The sequence below is a fragment of the Capricornis sumatraensis genome, chromosome 5, assembly GCF_032405125.1.
Source record: "Capricornis sumatraensis isolate serow.1 chromosome 5, serow.2, whole genome shotgun sequence".
Lineage (NCBI taxonomy): Eukaryota > Metazoa > Chordata > Mammalia > Artiodactyla > Bovidae > Capricornis > Capricornis sumatraensis.
Window position 1 is genome coordinate 97,261,776 of NC_091073.1, and position 15,224 is coordinate 97,276,999.

Here is a 15,224-nt window from a genome sequence, read left to right on the forward strand (position 1 = left end):
TTCTGAGTATCTGCTGTCTGAATAAATCAAGGTGTGTATATCAGAAAAAATGTCAACAACCTCAGATATGCGCATGATACCACTCTAATGGCAGAAACAGAAGAGGAACTAAAGAGCCCTTGAAGAGGGTGAGAGAGGAGAGTGAAAAAGCAGGCCTAAAACTCAACATTCAAAAAACTAATTTCATGGCATCTGGTCCCATCACTTCATGCCAAATAGATGGGGAAAAAGTAGAATCAGTGACATATTTTATTTTCTTGGGTTCCAAAATCACTGCAGATGGTGAATGCAGCCATCAAGATGCTTGCTCCCTGGGAAAAAAGCTATGACAAACCTGGACAGCGTATTAAAAAGCAGAGACATCACTTTCCTGACAAAGGTCTGTATAGTCAAAGCTATGGTTTTTCCAGTAGTCAGACGTACGGATGTGAGTAGTAGTAGTGTTAGTCACTCAGTTGTGTCTGACTCTTTGTGACCCCAAGACTAGCCCGCCAGGCTCCTCTGTCCATGAGATTCTCCAGGCAAGAATACTGGAGTGGGTTGCCATTCCCTTTTCCAGAGAGTCTTCCCGACCCAGGGATCAAACCCAAGTCTCCTGTGTTGCAGGCAAATTCTTTACCATCTGAGCTACAAAGAAATCAGCTGGACCATAAAGAAAGCTGAGCACTGAAAAATTGATGCTTTTGAACTGTGGTGTTGGAGAAGACTCTTGAGAGTTTCTTGGACTGCAAGGAGATCAAACCAGTCAATCCTAAAGGAAATCAGTCCTGAATATTCATTGGAAGGACTGACGCTGAAGCTCCAATACTTTGGCCACCTGATGCAAAGAACTGACTCTGGAAAAGAGCCTGATGCTGGGAAAGATTGAAGGTGGGAGAAGGGGACGACAGAGGATGAGACAGTTGGATGGCATCACCAATGAACATGAGTTTGAGTAAACTCCGGGAGATGGTGAAGGACAGGGAAGCCTGGCGGGCTGCAGTCCATGGGGTCACAAAGAGGCAAACACAACTGAGCAACTGAACAACAGTTAAAAAAGAAAAGGTACATTTTTCTATCCTGACAGGTTCAAAAATCACCGTCACATGCAGCATCTATTGCAACAGTTCAAAGAGCAAACACGTGGGCATTTATTTGCACACAATTTGGAAGGGTATGCACAGAATAACATTCATTCATCAGTTTCAAATTTGTTTATCTACATTAAAAAAAAAAACAAAACCTCTACAAATGCAGAAGTGTTTGTTGGTCTTTGCTTGTTTTCTTGCCAATTCTTTGGGACTGAAAGTCATGGAGCCAGATTAAAACTTCCAGGAGAACAAGGATTGGTTTTTTGTTTTTTTTTTTTTTTCAGTTCAAAGTTTAACATTAGTAGGTGTTCAATAAGTGTTTCTTTTAAGTGAATGAAGAGGAGAGGGGACTTGTTTTGCTGAACTGAATGGAGCAGTGGAATGCCAAGGTTACATCCTAGTTAGCAGAACTCAAAAACTGCCTCTACATCCATCCTAGTTACCGCTAAAGCCAGAAGATTCTATCAGCAGCCATCTCACATCTAACTTGATGAGCCTCACACATTTTTTAGAAGGCTGTTGGAGGAGGAGGCCATAAAAAGAAGACAGTAGCAACAAAGGCAACTAGTATAATTGAGAGTCTACTATAGGGAAGGTACTCTTCTAAATGTCAGGAGATGAGGACCTCTGATATCCAGTCACAGATGAAGTAATGAGGACACCAGAGGCAAGGACTTGACAGACCCATACAACTGGAAATAAGAGAGTCAGGACTTGAACCCATGTGATGTGACTCCTAAGCCCATGCAATAAAAGGCAGAGATGACTGCTAAAAAGACCTGAGCTTTTCCAGATAAAAAATTCTGAATTCAGTAGTTTGTTGCTATAATAATGAATTACTTTATTGCTGTTGTTAGTCTCCGTCTTGGAAGGTGTCAGTGATTCAGTTCAGTTCAGTTCAGTCACTCAGTCGTGTCCGACTCTTTGCGACCCCATGAATTGCAGCATGCCAGGCCTCCCTGTCCATCACCAACACCCGGAGTTCACTCAGACTCACGTCCATCGAGTCCGTGATGCCATCCAGCCATCTCATCCTCTATCGTCCCCTTGTCCTTCTGCCCCCAATCCCTCCCAGCATCAGAGTCTTTTCCAATGAGTCAACTCTTCGCATGAGGTGGCCAAAGTACTGGAGCTTCAGCTTTAGCATCATTCCTTCCAAGGAAATCCCAGGGTTGATCTCCTTCAGAATGGACTGGTTGGATCTCCTTGCAGTCCAAGGGACTCTCAAGAGTCTTCTCCAACACCACACTTCAAAAGCATCAATTCTTCGGTGCTCAGCCTTCTTCACAGTCCAACTCTCACATCTATACATGACTACTGGAAAAACCATAGCCTTGACTAGACGGACCTTAGTCGGCAAAGTAATGTCTCTGCTTTTGAATATACTATCTAGGTTGCTCATAACTTTTCTTCCAAGGAGTAAGCATCTTTTAATTTCATGGCTGCAGTCACCATCTGCAGTGATTTTGGAGCCCCAAAAAATAAAGTCTGACACAGTTTCTACTGTTTCCCCATCTATTTCCCATGAAATGATGGGACCAGATGCCATGATCTTCGTTTTCTGAATGTTGAGCTTTAAGCCAACTTTCACTCTCCTCTTTCACTTTCATCAAGAGGCTTTTTAGCTCCTCTTCACTTTCTGCCATAAGGGTGGTGTCATCTGCATATCTGAGGTTATTGATATTTCTCCCAGCAATCTTGATTCCAGCTTGTGTTTCTTCCAGTCCAGCGTTTCTCATGATGTACTCTGCATAGAAGTTATATAAGCAGGGTGACAATATACAATAAAGTAATGCTCAAAATTCTCCAAGCCAGACTTCAGCAATATGTGAACCGTGAACTCCCTGATGGTCAAGCTGGTTTTAGAAAAGGCAGAGGAACCAGAGTTCAAATTGCCAACATCTACTGGCTCATGGAAAAAGAGAGTTCCAGAAAAACATCTGTTTCTACTTTATTGACTATGCCAAAGCCTTTGACTGTGTGGATCACAATAAACTGTGGAAAACTCTGAAAGAGATGAGAATACCAGGCCATCTAACCTGCCTCTTGAGAAATCTGTATGCAGGCCAGTAAGCAACAGTTAGAACTGGACATGGAGCAACAGACTGGTTCCAAGTAGGAAAAGGAGTACGTCAGTGATTCAAGTACCTCTGATTTTGAGTAGCATATACTAAGCTGAGTTTCTGGGGTTTGCTAACACTGTTGTTGTTGTTTTAGTAACTATGTCGTGTCTGACTCTTCTGTGACCCTAAGAGCTGCAGCCCACCAGGCTCCTCTGTCCCTGGGATTTCCCAGGCAAGAATACTGGAATAGGTTGCCATTTCCTTCTCCACTGCTAACACTGTAGATACTTCAAATAATATCTCTTAATCACTGAGGGGAAAAAACACCCTCTTTGGGTTTTCAAATCTACTTCATATAATTTGTTGTTTACAGACAACTGCAAGAATGGAAAAATACAGCAGGGATGGGAAAATGAGTTTGTCACATTTAATAGAATGTAATTTTAGTACAAAAATAAAATAATTAGATTAATGAAAGAGGACCTACTTTGGTGGCAGGATGCAATATCCTGTTTATCCAGTTATTCATTCAACATAGATAATTCAGAGAGAGAGAGAGGCAAGACCTCAGCAGTAAGCTAGGTTTTAAATTCCCTAAGAATCTTAATCCTCAAAACCACTCCAAACTCATTTAAAAAACAAAAAATATCTTTAGAAGAAAGGAATATAAAGGTTTCACTTTCAGCATTTAAACACAAGTTTGACAAAGAGGCCTGAGTGGAACTGATGCCCATTTCTCAGTAAACTATTTCAAATTTAAAGGTGTCTACAAAAAGTCCAGGCAAACCTTCCTCCCCTTGCTCTTCACTGCTGGTATCACTCTGAGCCAGGTCCTCTCCACCATCAATACTATCTCTTTCTGCCAGGTCGCTGTCGTCATCAGAATGCTCCTCGTCACTGCTTTCTGCAGGTGCTGGCTTCTTGACTGCCCTGCAATGGCACAGATCAGAACTGAGGTTCTGGGCTGAGAGGGGGCCCTATCCAACTTCACCACTCATGCCAATTCTTCAATGTTCGGGCCAGGGAAAGATACCATCTTCCTCTTAGGGACAGTCCTAAATCTTCCTCTGTTGTCTCAGAACACACTGAGCCACTTACCTCTTGTGAGTCTGTACAGGCTTGGGCAGCTTTGATCCTTTATCCTCCTCCTCCTCATCATCATAATCACTCCCACTCTCCTCCTCCTCCATATCCTCTTCTTCCCTGCCATTCTCTTGACCCAATTCCTGATGTTCAGGTTCAGGCCTCTTCTCCTCACCTTCATAGTCGATAAAGAAAGTTAGGAATTCATCAGGTATCCAAAACAAGGTCATTTAAACAAGAGTTCCTAACACCCCAAGTTACTGGTTCCTATAGTCTTACAGACCCTCATATATTTTTCTTACTCTACCCAACAGGAGAAAGTATGAGGGAAAAAAAAAAAAGCAAAAAACAAACAACAAAAACCCCTCATCCCTGAGGTTTCCTTCAGGCTGTTCCATTCATCAGAAGTCTTAAGGTTAACCTGGCTCAGCAACTGAGCCTCTGCAAACAGTCCACCACTGTGTGCCACGGCCAGCACAGGGAACACTCTGGAGCCCAGCCATGAGCTTTAACCTCTGTGAGTTCTGTTCTCTGAGCTCCTGATGGCTTAAAAGCCAATTGTTTTCTAAATAAAACTCAAGTCTTAAGCTTCCCTATTTATAATGTTCCATTACTCTGTATTATGAAAGCTGGGAAAGGACAGCAAATAGTAGGGATAATGAACTTGGGCTCCACTACTCACATCCACATCGAGGAGTGAGCTTAGACTCAAAAAGTCCTGTTTTGGGACCAGATCACCAGATGATACAATGCGGACTGACACACGGTTAGGACACTCAGCCCCTCCTACTCAACACCACTGCATCTTACCTGGGACAGAAGTAGACTGTGTATTTTTATATTTATCCTTTGCCACAGCCCAATCCACAGCCACTGTCCGCCCTGTCAGACACAAAAGTAGCATCAGAAAGGCGTTCTTCTCTTTTACATTCCTATTTCCTATAAACAACTTCCTAGTCAACAAAGGCAGTAATGGAACCAAAGGAGGCAGATAAACTGCAGATTCAGAGGCTGTTGGTCCTAAAACAAAACTCCTGGTAGGTGTCTATTTTTTAACCCTTAACCTTTTTTTATCAATGAACAGAAGTTTTGCCTTTCTACATAGTCACTACGCCTGGAATAAAATATAGACTAAAAAAAATAAAGCGTTAGTACAGTGCTTCTAGTTAGATCAAGTTTCTAGTTATATTAGCAAGAGGGAAAACAGACATTCTGGAATAATCTGCACATTACTCAGAAGTTAGGAAGTCTCCAGTCCCTTCTTTAGGCATAGTACCTGGTAAATTAATACCCAGAGTAACCTCAAGGTCAGTTTAGGAGCCCACATATGCTGAATAGGGATCATAATCAAGAAGGAAGAATGTGCTAATCCCACATCCCCTAGACAACAATCTGCCTGTATATTAATAATTATTTCAGCAACGGTTTTTCATTAAGAGATTTAAAGGACACTCATCACTGAAAAAAGAAAAACAGAAGGCTGGGAAGGGTCCTGTCGAGGTTAACCCTAAGATCAAGTCCTAAGAACAGTTCACCAAAGCAGCTTCTATATTAGCAGTGAAACTCTCAACAAGGCAAACACCTTTCGGAAGTGCAGAAAGCGGGTTACTGTGTTAATCTGCATGAACACCAGAAATATCTGAGTCAATAGTATGGGCACAGAAATCTTACCTTTTATCTCTTTCATGTTCATGCCTTTGAGAGCCTTTCCTGCTTCTAGGAGGTTTTTGAACTGAACAAAAGCAAAACCACGCATCTTTCCATCTGTGTGCAAACATAACAAAGAAATTAGAGGTAGCAGGAGGGACCAACAGACACTAAAAAGGACTATACAGCAACCTGGACTGGCGAGAAGGCTCAAATCCTGCCAGCCAGTCAGCCCCCTGCCCAAAGCAAGAGCCTTTATCCTGCTGACGTTAGCCTGACACAGGCTCAGGAGAGCAATGCATTTAACTCCTCTTCTAAAAGGAGTTCTGATCGAACTAAAAACACCATCTGGGGAATAAACATTGTTCTATGTCAAGCACTATACTTATATATGTATCATATCATCTGGGACTTGGAGATTATGACCCAAAACTTATATTTCCATTTCAAATAGTGCTTAGTTGAAAGGTGACATGGAAAAACACCATTATGTAAAATAATCTAATCCACACAAAATAAAGCTTGGCAGGTACCTGGTTTCCTAGGGATATTTACTTCCAGGATAGTTCCAAACTGAGAAAATACTGTCTTCAAGTCATCTTCTGAGCACTGAAGTGGAAAGTGAGAAAGACAGAGATGTTATCATAGCAAATAAATATAAAACATCAACTATTAAATTAGTTCACTGGGAAGAGCTTGAGTATTTTTACTCCTTTTAAAATTTTGAGACTAGGACATCAAACATTCCCAAATAGAGGACATCTTGCTTTGTACCCAAAAGGTAAAAAGGACAGACATGAGAGAGCTTGTCCTCCTCTCCCAATCTTAGCAGTAGTTTCTGCAAAAGGAAGACATCTTCATGCTTTCTGTCCTCAATAAATTCTTGTTTATAGAGGCCCATTTTCTGAATTCAATGCTGCTAAAATTCATTCCCAGGAGGAATGAAGCCCAATTATACCACCTTGGTGGGGAGTTCAACCAGCAAGCTGGCCTTGGCTCCAAGAGCCTTCAGAACACTCACTGTTAGTTTTCTTTCTCTTACCTTAAAGCTCAGGTTTCGAATAATTAATCTGGCTTTCTTATCTGCCACTTTGGCTTTTTTAGGCTTCAGCTCCTTCTTCGGGGACTCTGAATTTTCGGAAAAATAACAGGCAATGAAGTAAGTCTGTGATCCTCTCAGCCCAGAATATCACAGGAAAGAAGTACTAGCAACAGAAGGCATTTATCACAGGGTTATGTATGGCAATGCCCAGCAACACCAGGTTTTCCAAACTCATAAGTAAACAAAAGACTAAAATGAGTAACAAAACACACTGGATGATTCTGGACATCAAGAGAAAATTCAGGAAGCTTTTAAGTCTAGATGCCACCCCCAGCCAATCCACTGCCCCCTCAATCCTGGGGGAAAACTCCTTTCAGTTACTAGAAACTCACCAGTTTTCCCCTTTTCCTTGGACTTATTTCTCAGTTTTTTCTTGGCAACGGTCACGTTGATCTTGCGGCCTTCAAAGGTGGTAATCTCCTTGAGGGCCCTCTGAACGTCCTCCAGCATAGAAAAAGTGACATAGCCAAAGCCTCGACACGCCTTACTCCCTGGAACAGTATGGGGGGCGGGGGTTAACAGTAAGCCAAGATCTCTAAATCAGTAAATTCTCACAGCCCTAAACTGGCAGATATACAACCAGCCCAGCCAGTTATCAGTTGGCCAAAGTTCTCAAGAAGGAAAGAGACAAGATTAACATGAGAGTCCCTTGCCCCCCATCTCCTTTTTCCTCAAAATCTATTAGGCTTCCTCTTCTAATGTGGTGTCTTGGCTGTTAGCTCCCTTTCTTCCATCTTTCCTGGTAATCTCAAGAATATGGAGAACCCATAATATGCATTACTCCTCCAAAGAAGATCTCAACATCACACAGAACAAAACATCACCAGAGAAGGTAGGAAAGATAAGGATGGTAGCTTCAAAAACTACAATGAAATAATTCAGTTACCCCTCCTCAGAAAAGAGGACAGATCAGCAATGAATGCTGGGGGCCCTGAGAAAAGAACCTCAAACAATAAACACTGCTTCAGGAGCCTGCAGATACTATTACTGTTATTACCAAGTCTTAGAAATCAATATCAAATTAAACCTTTCCAAAGCAGCTGAAAATCTCTTATCTCATTTTGTCAGAACATACCAAAAAGGGAAAAGCCAATATTATCATCGCTTTTTTCCAAAGGAATTATTGAAGATGAACAGTAGCAAATGTCAGCTGTAACCCACCTTTGCCCTTTCTGGTATTCTTTTTTTTTTTTTTTTTTTTTAGTTTAATATTTTTGTGTAGTAAAATTTTAAGTAATTTACTGCATCAAAAAAGAAAAAGACCAAGCAGTCTGCCTATTACCCGAAAAAGAAACAAAACTCCACACGCTCTCCTTTACAACTACACACTAACCTGCTTTAGGGTGCAAGCCTTCTAACACAGGACTCTGAGCCACATAAACTGGTTAAAGTTGACACCTGGCACTAGGAAAGCATACTATATTTCTTTATCCTTGAAACTCCTTCTCACAAAAACCTGCCCACTCACCTTTCAGAAAACAAGAACAAGAAAAATCAGGGCCCCTCCTGATCAGCACAACCAAAAATAAAAAGCAGCTGAAACATGAAGGAGTTTGCTGACAAAATAAAAGCATGTGCTCACAAAAACACCACTGTTATAAACAATTACAACAATACTGTGAAATTATTCCCATCTTAAAGAGAGTAAGTGGCACATTCAAGTCACCACTACTGTTAAGACCTCATTCGCCACCCCCTCTCTCCCATCCTTTGAAGTAGAGTACTCAATACATTTGGCTGTCTAGACAGGAAAGCAGGTTTTTACTGTTGCTGTTTAAAAGGAATAGGAGCTTTTGTTAAAGATGCTGACTACGTACATAGCTACAGGTAAGGTTACACGTAGCCTATATTCTCAGGACCCAAAGGAGAATTCCTATTCAAAGGCCTGTTCTTCCCTGGAACGCAACCAACCATTGTAGAGCAGTGTTTCTCAGACTGGTTTGGTGACCCACAGTAACAAACATAATTTACAGTGGACCCAGTTGTTTCTATACTGAAAAAAAAAAAGTCTTATGAAAACTTCTCCTTTACCATATATAGATATACTCCTATTTCATTTAAAAAAAAAAAAACAACAAACTTGAGTCATGAGCCACGCAAGACCCACAAATGGACAATGATCTGCCGTTTAAGAAACACTGCTGTACAGCACTCTCATTCTCTCATTCGCCCGTATCTATACTTAAAATGATAAAGGCCCCAGCTGTGTGTATAGCAATCAGAGCCATGTCAATGATCTTAAATCTAATTTCTGTTACTAAGAAAACAGAAGATAACGATGGCATGATTATTAGCGCACTGTTAGCCTGCCTACTCACACACTCTGGTACCATGGGGGAAAAGAGGGGTACCCAAGATATTACTTCAAACCAGTTGCTAGCCTGAAAGGCAAGAAGGCAGCCACCTACTGCAACAGATTGATGACTTGGAAGGAAGCTAAATTTGTGTTCTGGGCAACATCAGGTGTCATGTAATATAGTCTAAGTAAGAAGAAGAAATGCTTCTACAATTAAAATCCTTACAATTCTTACTCATTCTAATACATGCTAACCCTCCTTCATAGTGATGCCATGAATATCATATAAAATGAGAGGCATATGGCAGTATTCCACAAGTCAGTAAATACCTCCCATGGCTCAAGTCAAAACCCTTGGAGTCAGACTTGACACTTTTTTTCTCAGACCCCAAATCTGATCCATATTCCAATCATGTTTTACCTTCTTCACTGCTAGAGCACATGGTCCAACCCCATGACCTTTCACCTGGATTACCACAAGAGCCTAATACCTGGTCTCCTGGCTCCTGTCCTATTCTCAACGGCCTATTCTCAGCATGGCTGCCTCAGAGAATCTTTCAAAATGCAAGGCAGATCATATTCACTGCTCCCTGCTCAAAATCAGTGGTTTCCTATCTCAGAGTAAAAGTCAAAGTCCTTTTGATGGCCTGTAAGGTCCTACATGATCTGGAAGGACCACGTGGCATCTGCTAATTCTCTTTCCTTCACTCAGTGCACTCCAGTAACCCTGGTCTCGTCTATATTCCTCCAATATACTACACACACTCCTCTTCAGTATCCTTGAGCTCCCTCTGCCTAAGCTGTTCCTCGCACTGAGAAACCCAAGTTCACTCTCTCACATCAGTAAGGTTTCCCCTGTCTATTCTTCACTCTTCTACACCTTCCCCACCACCACCACACACACGTACAGAGACTCCCTTTCTTTCTTCCCTGACTTATTTTTCTCCTCAATATCTATCACCATCGTCACTATGTATTTTGCTCATTGCCCATCTTCCACATTCTGAATTTGGTCTGTGCACTACTGTATCCCGAGGACCTACAACAGTTGCCTGGAACCTAGTATAAACATTCAATTAATATTTACGGAATACATAAATGGGGGAATGAATAACATATTGGTTAAGAGCTCCGGGTCTGGTGATCAAATTCTGAATCCACTTCTTACTAGCAATACGAACTTAAGCTGAAGTTACTAAATTTCTCTAAGCCCTAGATTTCTCATCTGTAAAACAGAGTTTACTCTCGACTCAACAAGACTGATGGGGAAATTAAAGGAGCTTACAGATGAAAGTCCTCTTGCCTGGAAAATCCCATGGGCGGAGGTGCCTGGTAGGCTGCAGTCCATGGGGTCGCACAGAGTCGGACACGACTGAAGAAACAGCAGCAGCAGCACAGATGAAACTCAAGCACCGTACCCGGCAATCAGCTGCTTCTCAGTAAGTCTTAGTGGTGTTTTACCAAGTTCAGTTCAGTTCAGTCGCCCAGTAGTGTCTGACTCTTTGCAACCCCATGGACTGGAGCACGCCAGGCCTCCCTGTCCATCACTCTGTCCATCACATTTATTAAGTTATTCACTAATAAATGAGATCTTGTATGTGAGCGCGAATGATAAACAGGAGCCTGGTGGGCAACAGTCCATGGGGTCGCAAAGAGTCGGACACGACTGAGCGACTTAACATAAACTTAAGGGGCTGACTTGACTTTCAGAAACGGCTCCTATGGATTTATCTAGTGTAGAGTCCGTTTGGAAAAGAAATTCAACTTCCAAGGCCTTTCATTTAAGGGCTCACTTAAGGCTGGGAGAATGTCCTCTGCCTCCATCCGGCTCCCAGGAACCCCAACTCTGTTCTCGATCGCCCCGCCCCCTACCTTTTTCAGTCACCACGAAGCACTGCTTGACCGGCCCCACCTGACTGAATAGTTCCTCCAGTTGCTCGCTGCGAGCCGAGAGCGGGAGGCGGCCCACAAACAGGGTCAGTCCAGCCATGAGGCCGAGAAACGCGCGCGAAAGGTCACGCACGCGAGTCAACTAACTGGCTTTAGTAAGCGGACCACGCTTACTAAAGTTGCCGGGAGACTCCGGAAGTGCGCGTCACTCAAAAGAGTCCGGAGGAAGACGTCGTAGAAAGGGAAAAACCATTCCGGAAGGGAAGAAAAATAGTGCCGCCTGAGGGCGGAGCTTCTTGAGCGAGGCTCCACCCCCTAACCCAAGTACCGCCCCCGCCTCTGTAGGGAAATTTGGCTTCGCTTAGTTTCTAGGCTTATTACAATCTAACCTGCTGGGGATCGATACCAATCAGGCCAGAGAAGCTGTTTTTGCTCTGGGTCAACAGGATCTGACATATAGTGGATGTTTAATAAATATTTTCTAAACTGCCTGTGTTCCAGGATCCAGGAGCACCCAGATTACGTGCATAAAACACAGCCATAATGCAAGTCAACACAAGTCATATATCATTAGAACAAATCTCCAGTTCTCAGAGAATATGAGACATCTGTCACACTCTAACAGATAACTGTATCTGTGCCTTTAACACTTCGCTGACAAATTATAGCTATTAAGGTTCAAATAGGCACAGGTCACACATAATCATTCTTTCAAAAAATATTTACTGAGCTCCTGCTATGTGCCAGGCACTAAAGATAAAATTGATGAGCTAAAAAAAGACAGGGCTCCTGCCTTCATGGAGAATAGTCTTGTGGAGATAGACAAACATCAGTACAAAAAAAAACTTACAAGTAAATCAAAGCCTGCACCATGCAAGATCACAAGAGAGCACACCCAGAATAAGCAATACATCCAGCTTAAACAGACCTAGAACCCAGGTCTTCCCAGAGACAGCTTTTCTCAGGTCAGCTTATTAGATGGCCCCAAGGCTGTGGGCCAGGAGATCTGGGTGCTCCTGGATCCTGGAACACAGACAGTGTTTGCCACCCCATTGGGTTCAGGAACTGACCTGTGTGCAAGACTGCAGCACCCTGCAGAACATTTGTACAGAACAAAAGTACCCCATGTGATTTTTTAGTAATTACTTTTAAACGGTATAACCTGAACACAGGGCAAAAAAAAAAGTACAAAAGGTACAGTGAAAAGGTTTCCCTTTCTCCTCAAACCCCATCTACTCTCCACACATTTTGGATTGGTGGATAACTGGTTGATAGCGATGAGGGGAAAGGGAAAATGTTTAACATTAGATTTATGAAACCCTAACTCGAAGTATTTTATGCTTAAAAGAAAATGCCACAGTTATTTTTAAACACATAACTCAGCAGAGGAAGTATTGAAATATGAAACAGATTTATAAGGGCATGGGTTAATTCCATCCAGGATAAAGAGAGACAAATAGACAAAGGAAACTGAACACTTTGAATAAAGTTGATTTGGAACTCCACATTTCTCCTTTATTTTCTCCTCCTCTCCTGCCCCCTCACCACCTTAGAAATCAAAATTTCATACCCAAAGTCTAAGTTACAAGCGTCAGGGCCCTAGCTGTGGGGACACCTTCCCAGTCCTGGCTGCAGTGTGCACTGGGGAAAGAATCCTGAGAAGGCTGCTCCAGCATCCCTTTGAGACACCCCCTACAGTGTTAAGTTGGAGATGCTTTGGACCCAAACCTTCCCTACAGAACAAAAAGAAACTGTGGTCCTGTGCCCATCAGAGGGCAGCAGCCACCCACAGTGCAGAGGAGCTCCATGCCCCTAGAGAAGGAAAACAGTGCAGCTGAGCCTTTGTACTCTTCCCGACTTTCACAACTGGCTCCCCATCTCAGTCTCCCAGCCTCAGCCTCAGCCGCATCTCCTGCTATCCACTCATATCAGGAAGGCCATGCGGTTCTTCAATCAGGAATGTTTGCTCATTCATCTATCCAGGACACATGCAGGGTTCTTTATTAAATAGCAGGAGTCGTGGTACCCTGCACCACATCAGCAATGTGGCTTCCAGGGGAAATAAACTGCTGGACTCTCTCTCATCCATCACTTGCAGCAGCCTGGAAAGGAAGTAGGAGAGGGCTGGGCTGTACTCAACCAGCCTCTCCCAAGCTCCACCCTTTTGGCTCCATTCCTGCTTGCAAGCTAAACATTCTTATAATACTGCGTACTTCTCATTCTTAGCACTTTTCACCACTGTATTTAATTATTTGTGTTATTGAAATTACTTATGTGATGTGCTCTTCAATGTCTGCTTTCTCCCAAAGAGCTTCAGCTTCACGAGCTCAGGATTGTTGTCCACCTGCTGCTGCTGCTGCTGCTGCTGCTGCTGCTGCTAAGTTGCTTCAGTCGCGTCTGACTGTGCGACCCCATAGACAGCAGCCCACTAGGCTCCCCCAGCCCTGGGATTCTCCAGGTGAGAACACTGGAGTGGGTCGCCATTTCCTTCTCCAATGCGTGAAAGTGAAAAGGTAAAGTGAAGTCGCTCAGTCATGTCCGACCCTCAGCGACCCCATGGACTGCAGCCCACCAGGCTCCTCTGCCCATGGGATCTTCCAGGAAAGAGCACTGGAGTGGGGTGCCATCACCTTCTCCGGTTGTTCACCTAGGTCACCTTTTTACTCCCAGCATCAAAGCACACTGTAAGAACTCAATAAAGTGTTTTCAAGAGATTGAATGAATGAAGATGAGTTTGTCTCTCAGTCTTCTGTAGCACTAAGAACTGGAACTGAGGGTGTATATAGTACATCCTGGTCTACCCAGGCTCTTCTGGGAAGCTGCTTTGGGTTAGGAAGGGCTGTCTCACCAAAGCCTCTGCCTCTTGATCAAGTCAAAGGGCTTAGGCGATTCCCACTGAGGAAAATCAAAGAAGTGATGGAGTTGATGTACACCAAGCTCTATTCCCCCACCCCACTCCCAACTCACCAGCCCCATTCAGAATGTCCAGACAGAAAAGAAGCCTGTGTGTATGTGTGTGTGTGTGTGTGTGTGTGTGTGAGAGACAGAGAGAGAGACAGAGTGACTGGAGGTACACGGGTCTTGGACTGCTTTGCTGGGAGGTGTGTACCTGAACTCAAGGACCCATGGTGGGAAGAGTGAGTGAGAGCAGCTGGCAAGCATTACAATGAGGAAGAGACAGCAGAGAGGAGCTGAGTGTGAGCAGAGGCAGATGGAGGTGTACGTGGGGAAGAAAAGAAACAATTTCTCAGAGCAACAAGCACTCCTTCCATGACACAAAGCAGCTCTGAGGCTGGGGCCGCTACAGCCACTATGACACCAGTGAGAAATGCCTGTAATTAGGAGGATGGCAGTTCTCTGGGCCTCAGCCCAGAGTGACGATGCAGCAGGAATTTCTGAGCCAAGCTGAGCCAGGTAATGGAGAAGACACAGTCAGAACCACTCGGGTCCCATCCCTCAGCGGTGCCTGCCCTATCCTCCTCTCATTTTTTCCCTACTATGACTCTCACTTACTGCCCTTCTCCTTCTGAGGTTCCAAGCCCTGGATGCTCCTTTCAGCCAAGACAGAGCTTCAGGGGCGAGCTGAGCAGTGCTGTAATTCTTCCACTAGAGCATTAGACCTGGTCTGGTGAGCGCCCCACCCCCTCCCAGCCTGCTTCCCTCTTGGCTCCCTTGCTTCCCTTCTCAAATCCTCATGAGCTGATGGGCAGAGTTGGAAGAAAAAACCATTCCTATTCCTGTTTTTCCACTTCAAGCCTAGTATGTGTGCCCCTGTGGGCCTCCCTGTGATGTGCAGGACATCTGCCAAAACACTGCCAGAATTTCGTTCTAAAATCTACAGCTCTGTTTTAGTGCCACTCTGAACTTACTGCATTTGAGCCAAATGACAAATGCACACTGCAGCGCTCAGAGCCAAATGCCCTGGACAAGGGAGGGATTAGAGTGCCTGGTGGCTGGATGTATTCCTGGGTCTCTGCACTGTGAGCTCTGCTTTGATGGGTAGGATGGTGCTGCAGCTTGGGGAAGACAGGCTTTCCCCAGGGAGGCTCTGCACCTGTGGGAGATGAATGTTC

The 15,224-nt window shown here is 43.8% G+C and overlaps 1 protein-coding gene across 2 annotated transcripts in view; it reads right to left on the reverse strand.

Annotated features, from left to right (window-relative positions):
• RBM28 (RNA binding motif protein 28) overlaps positions 1-11,251 on the reverse strand; it is a 31,814-nt gene extending 20,563 nt beyond the window's left edge. The window contains exons 1-8 of one of the 2 annotated variants that reach the window (XM_068972927.1): positions 11,134-11,251; positions 7,302-7,456; positions 6,906-7,004; positions 6,397-6,472; positions 5,888-5,980; positions 5,027-5,098; positions 4,232-4,391; positions 3,921-4,063 (exon numbers count right to left, since the gene is read on the reverse strand). In XM_068972927.1, the coding sequence (XP_068829028.1) occupies positions 3,921-4,063; positions 4,232-4,391; positions 5,027-5,098; positions 5,888-5,980; positions 6,397-6,472; positions 6,906-7,004; positions 7,302-7,456; positions 11,134-11,251 (916 nt within the window). The remainder of the gene's footprint in view (positions 1-3,920; positions 4,064-4,231; positions 4,392-5,026; positions 5,099-5,887; positions 5,981-6,396; positions 6,473-6,905; positions 7,005-7,301; positions 7,457-11,133) is intronic. The other variant, XM_068972928.1, reaches the window with a different exon arrangement.
• Positions 11,252-15,224: the final 3,973 nt, after the last annotated feature.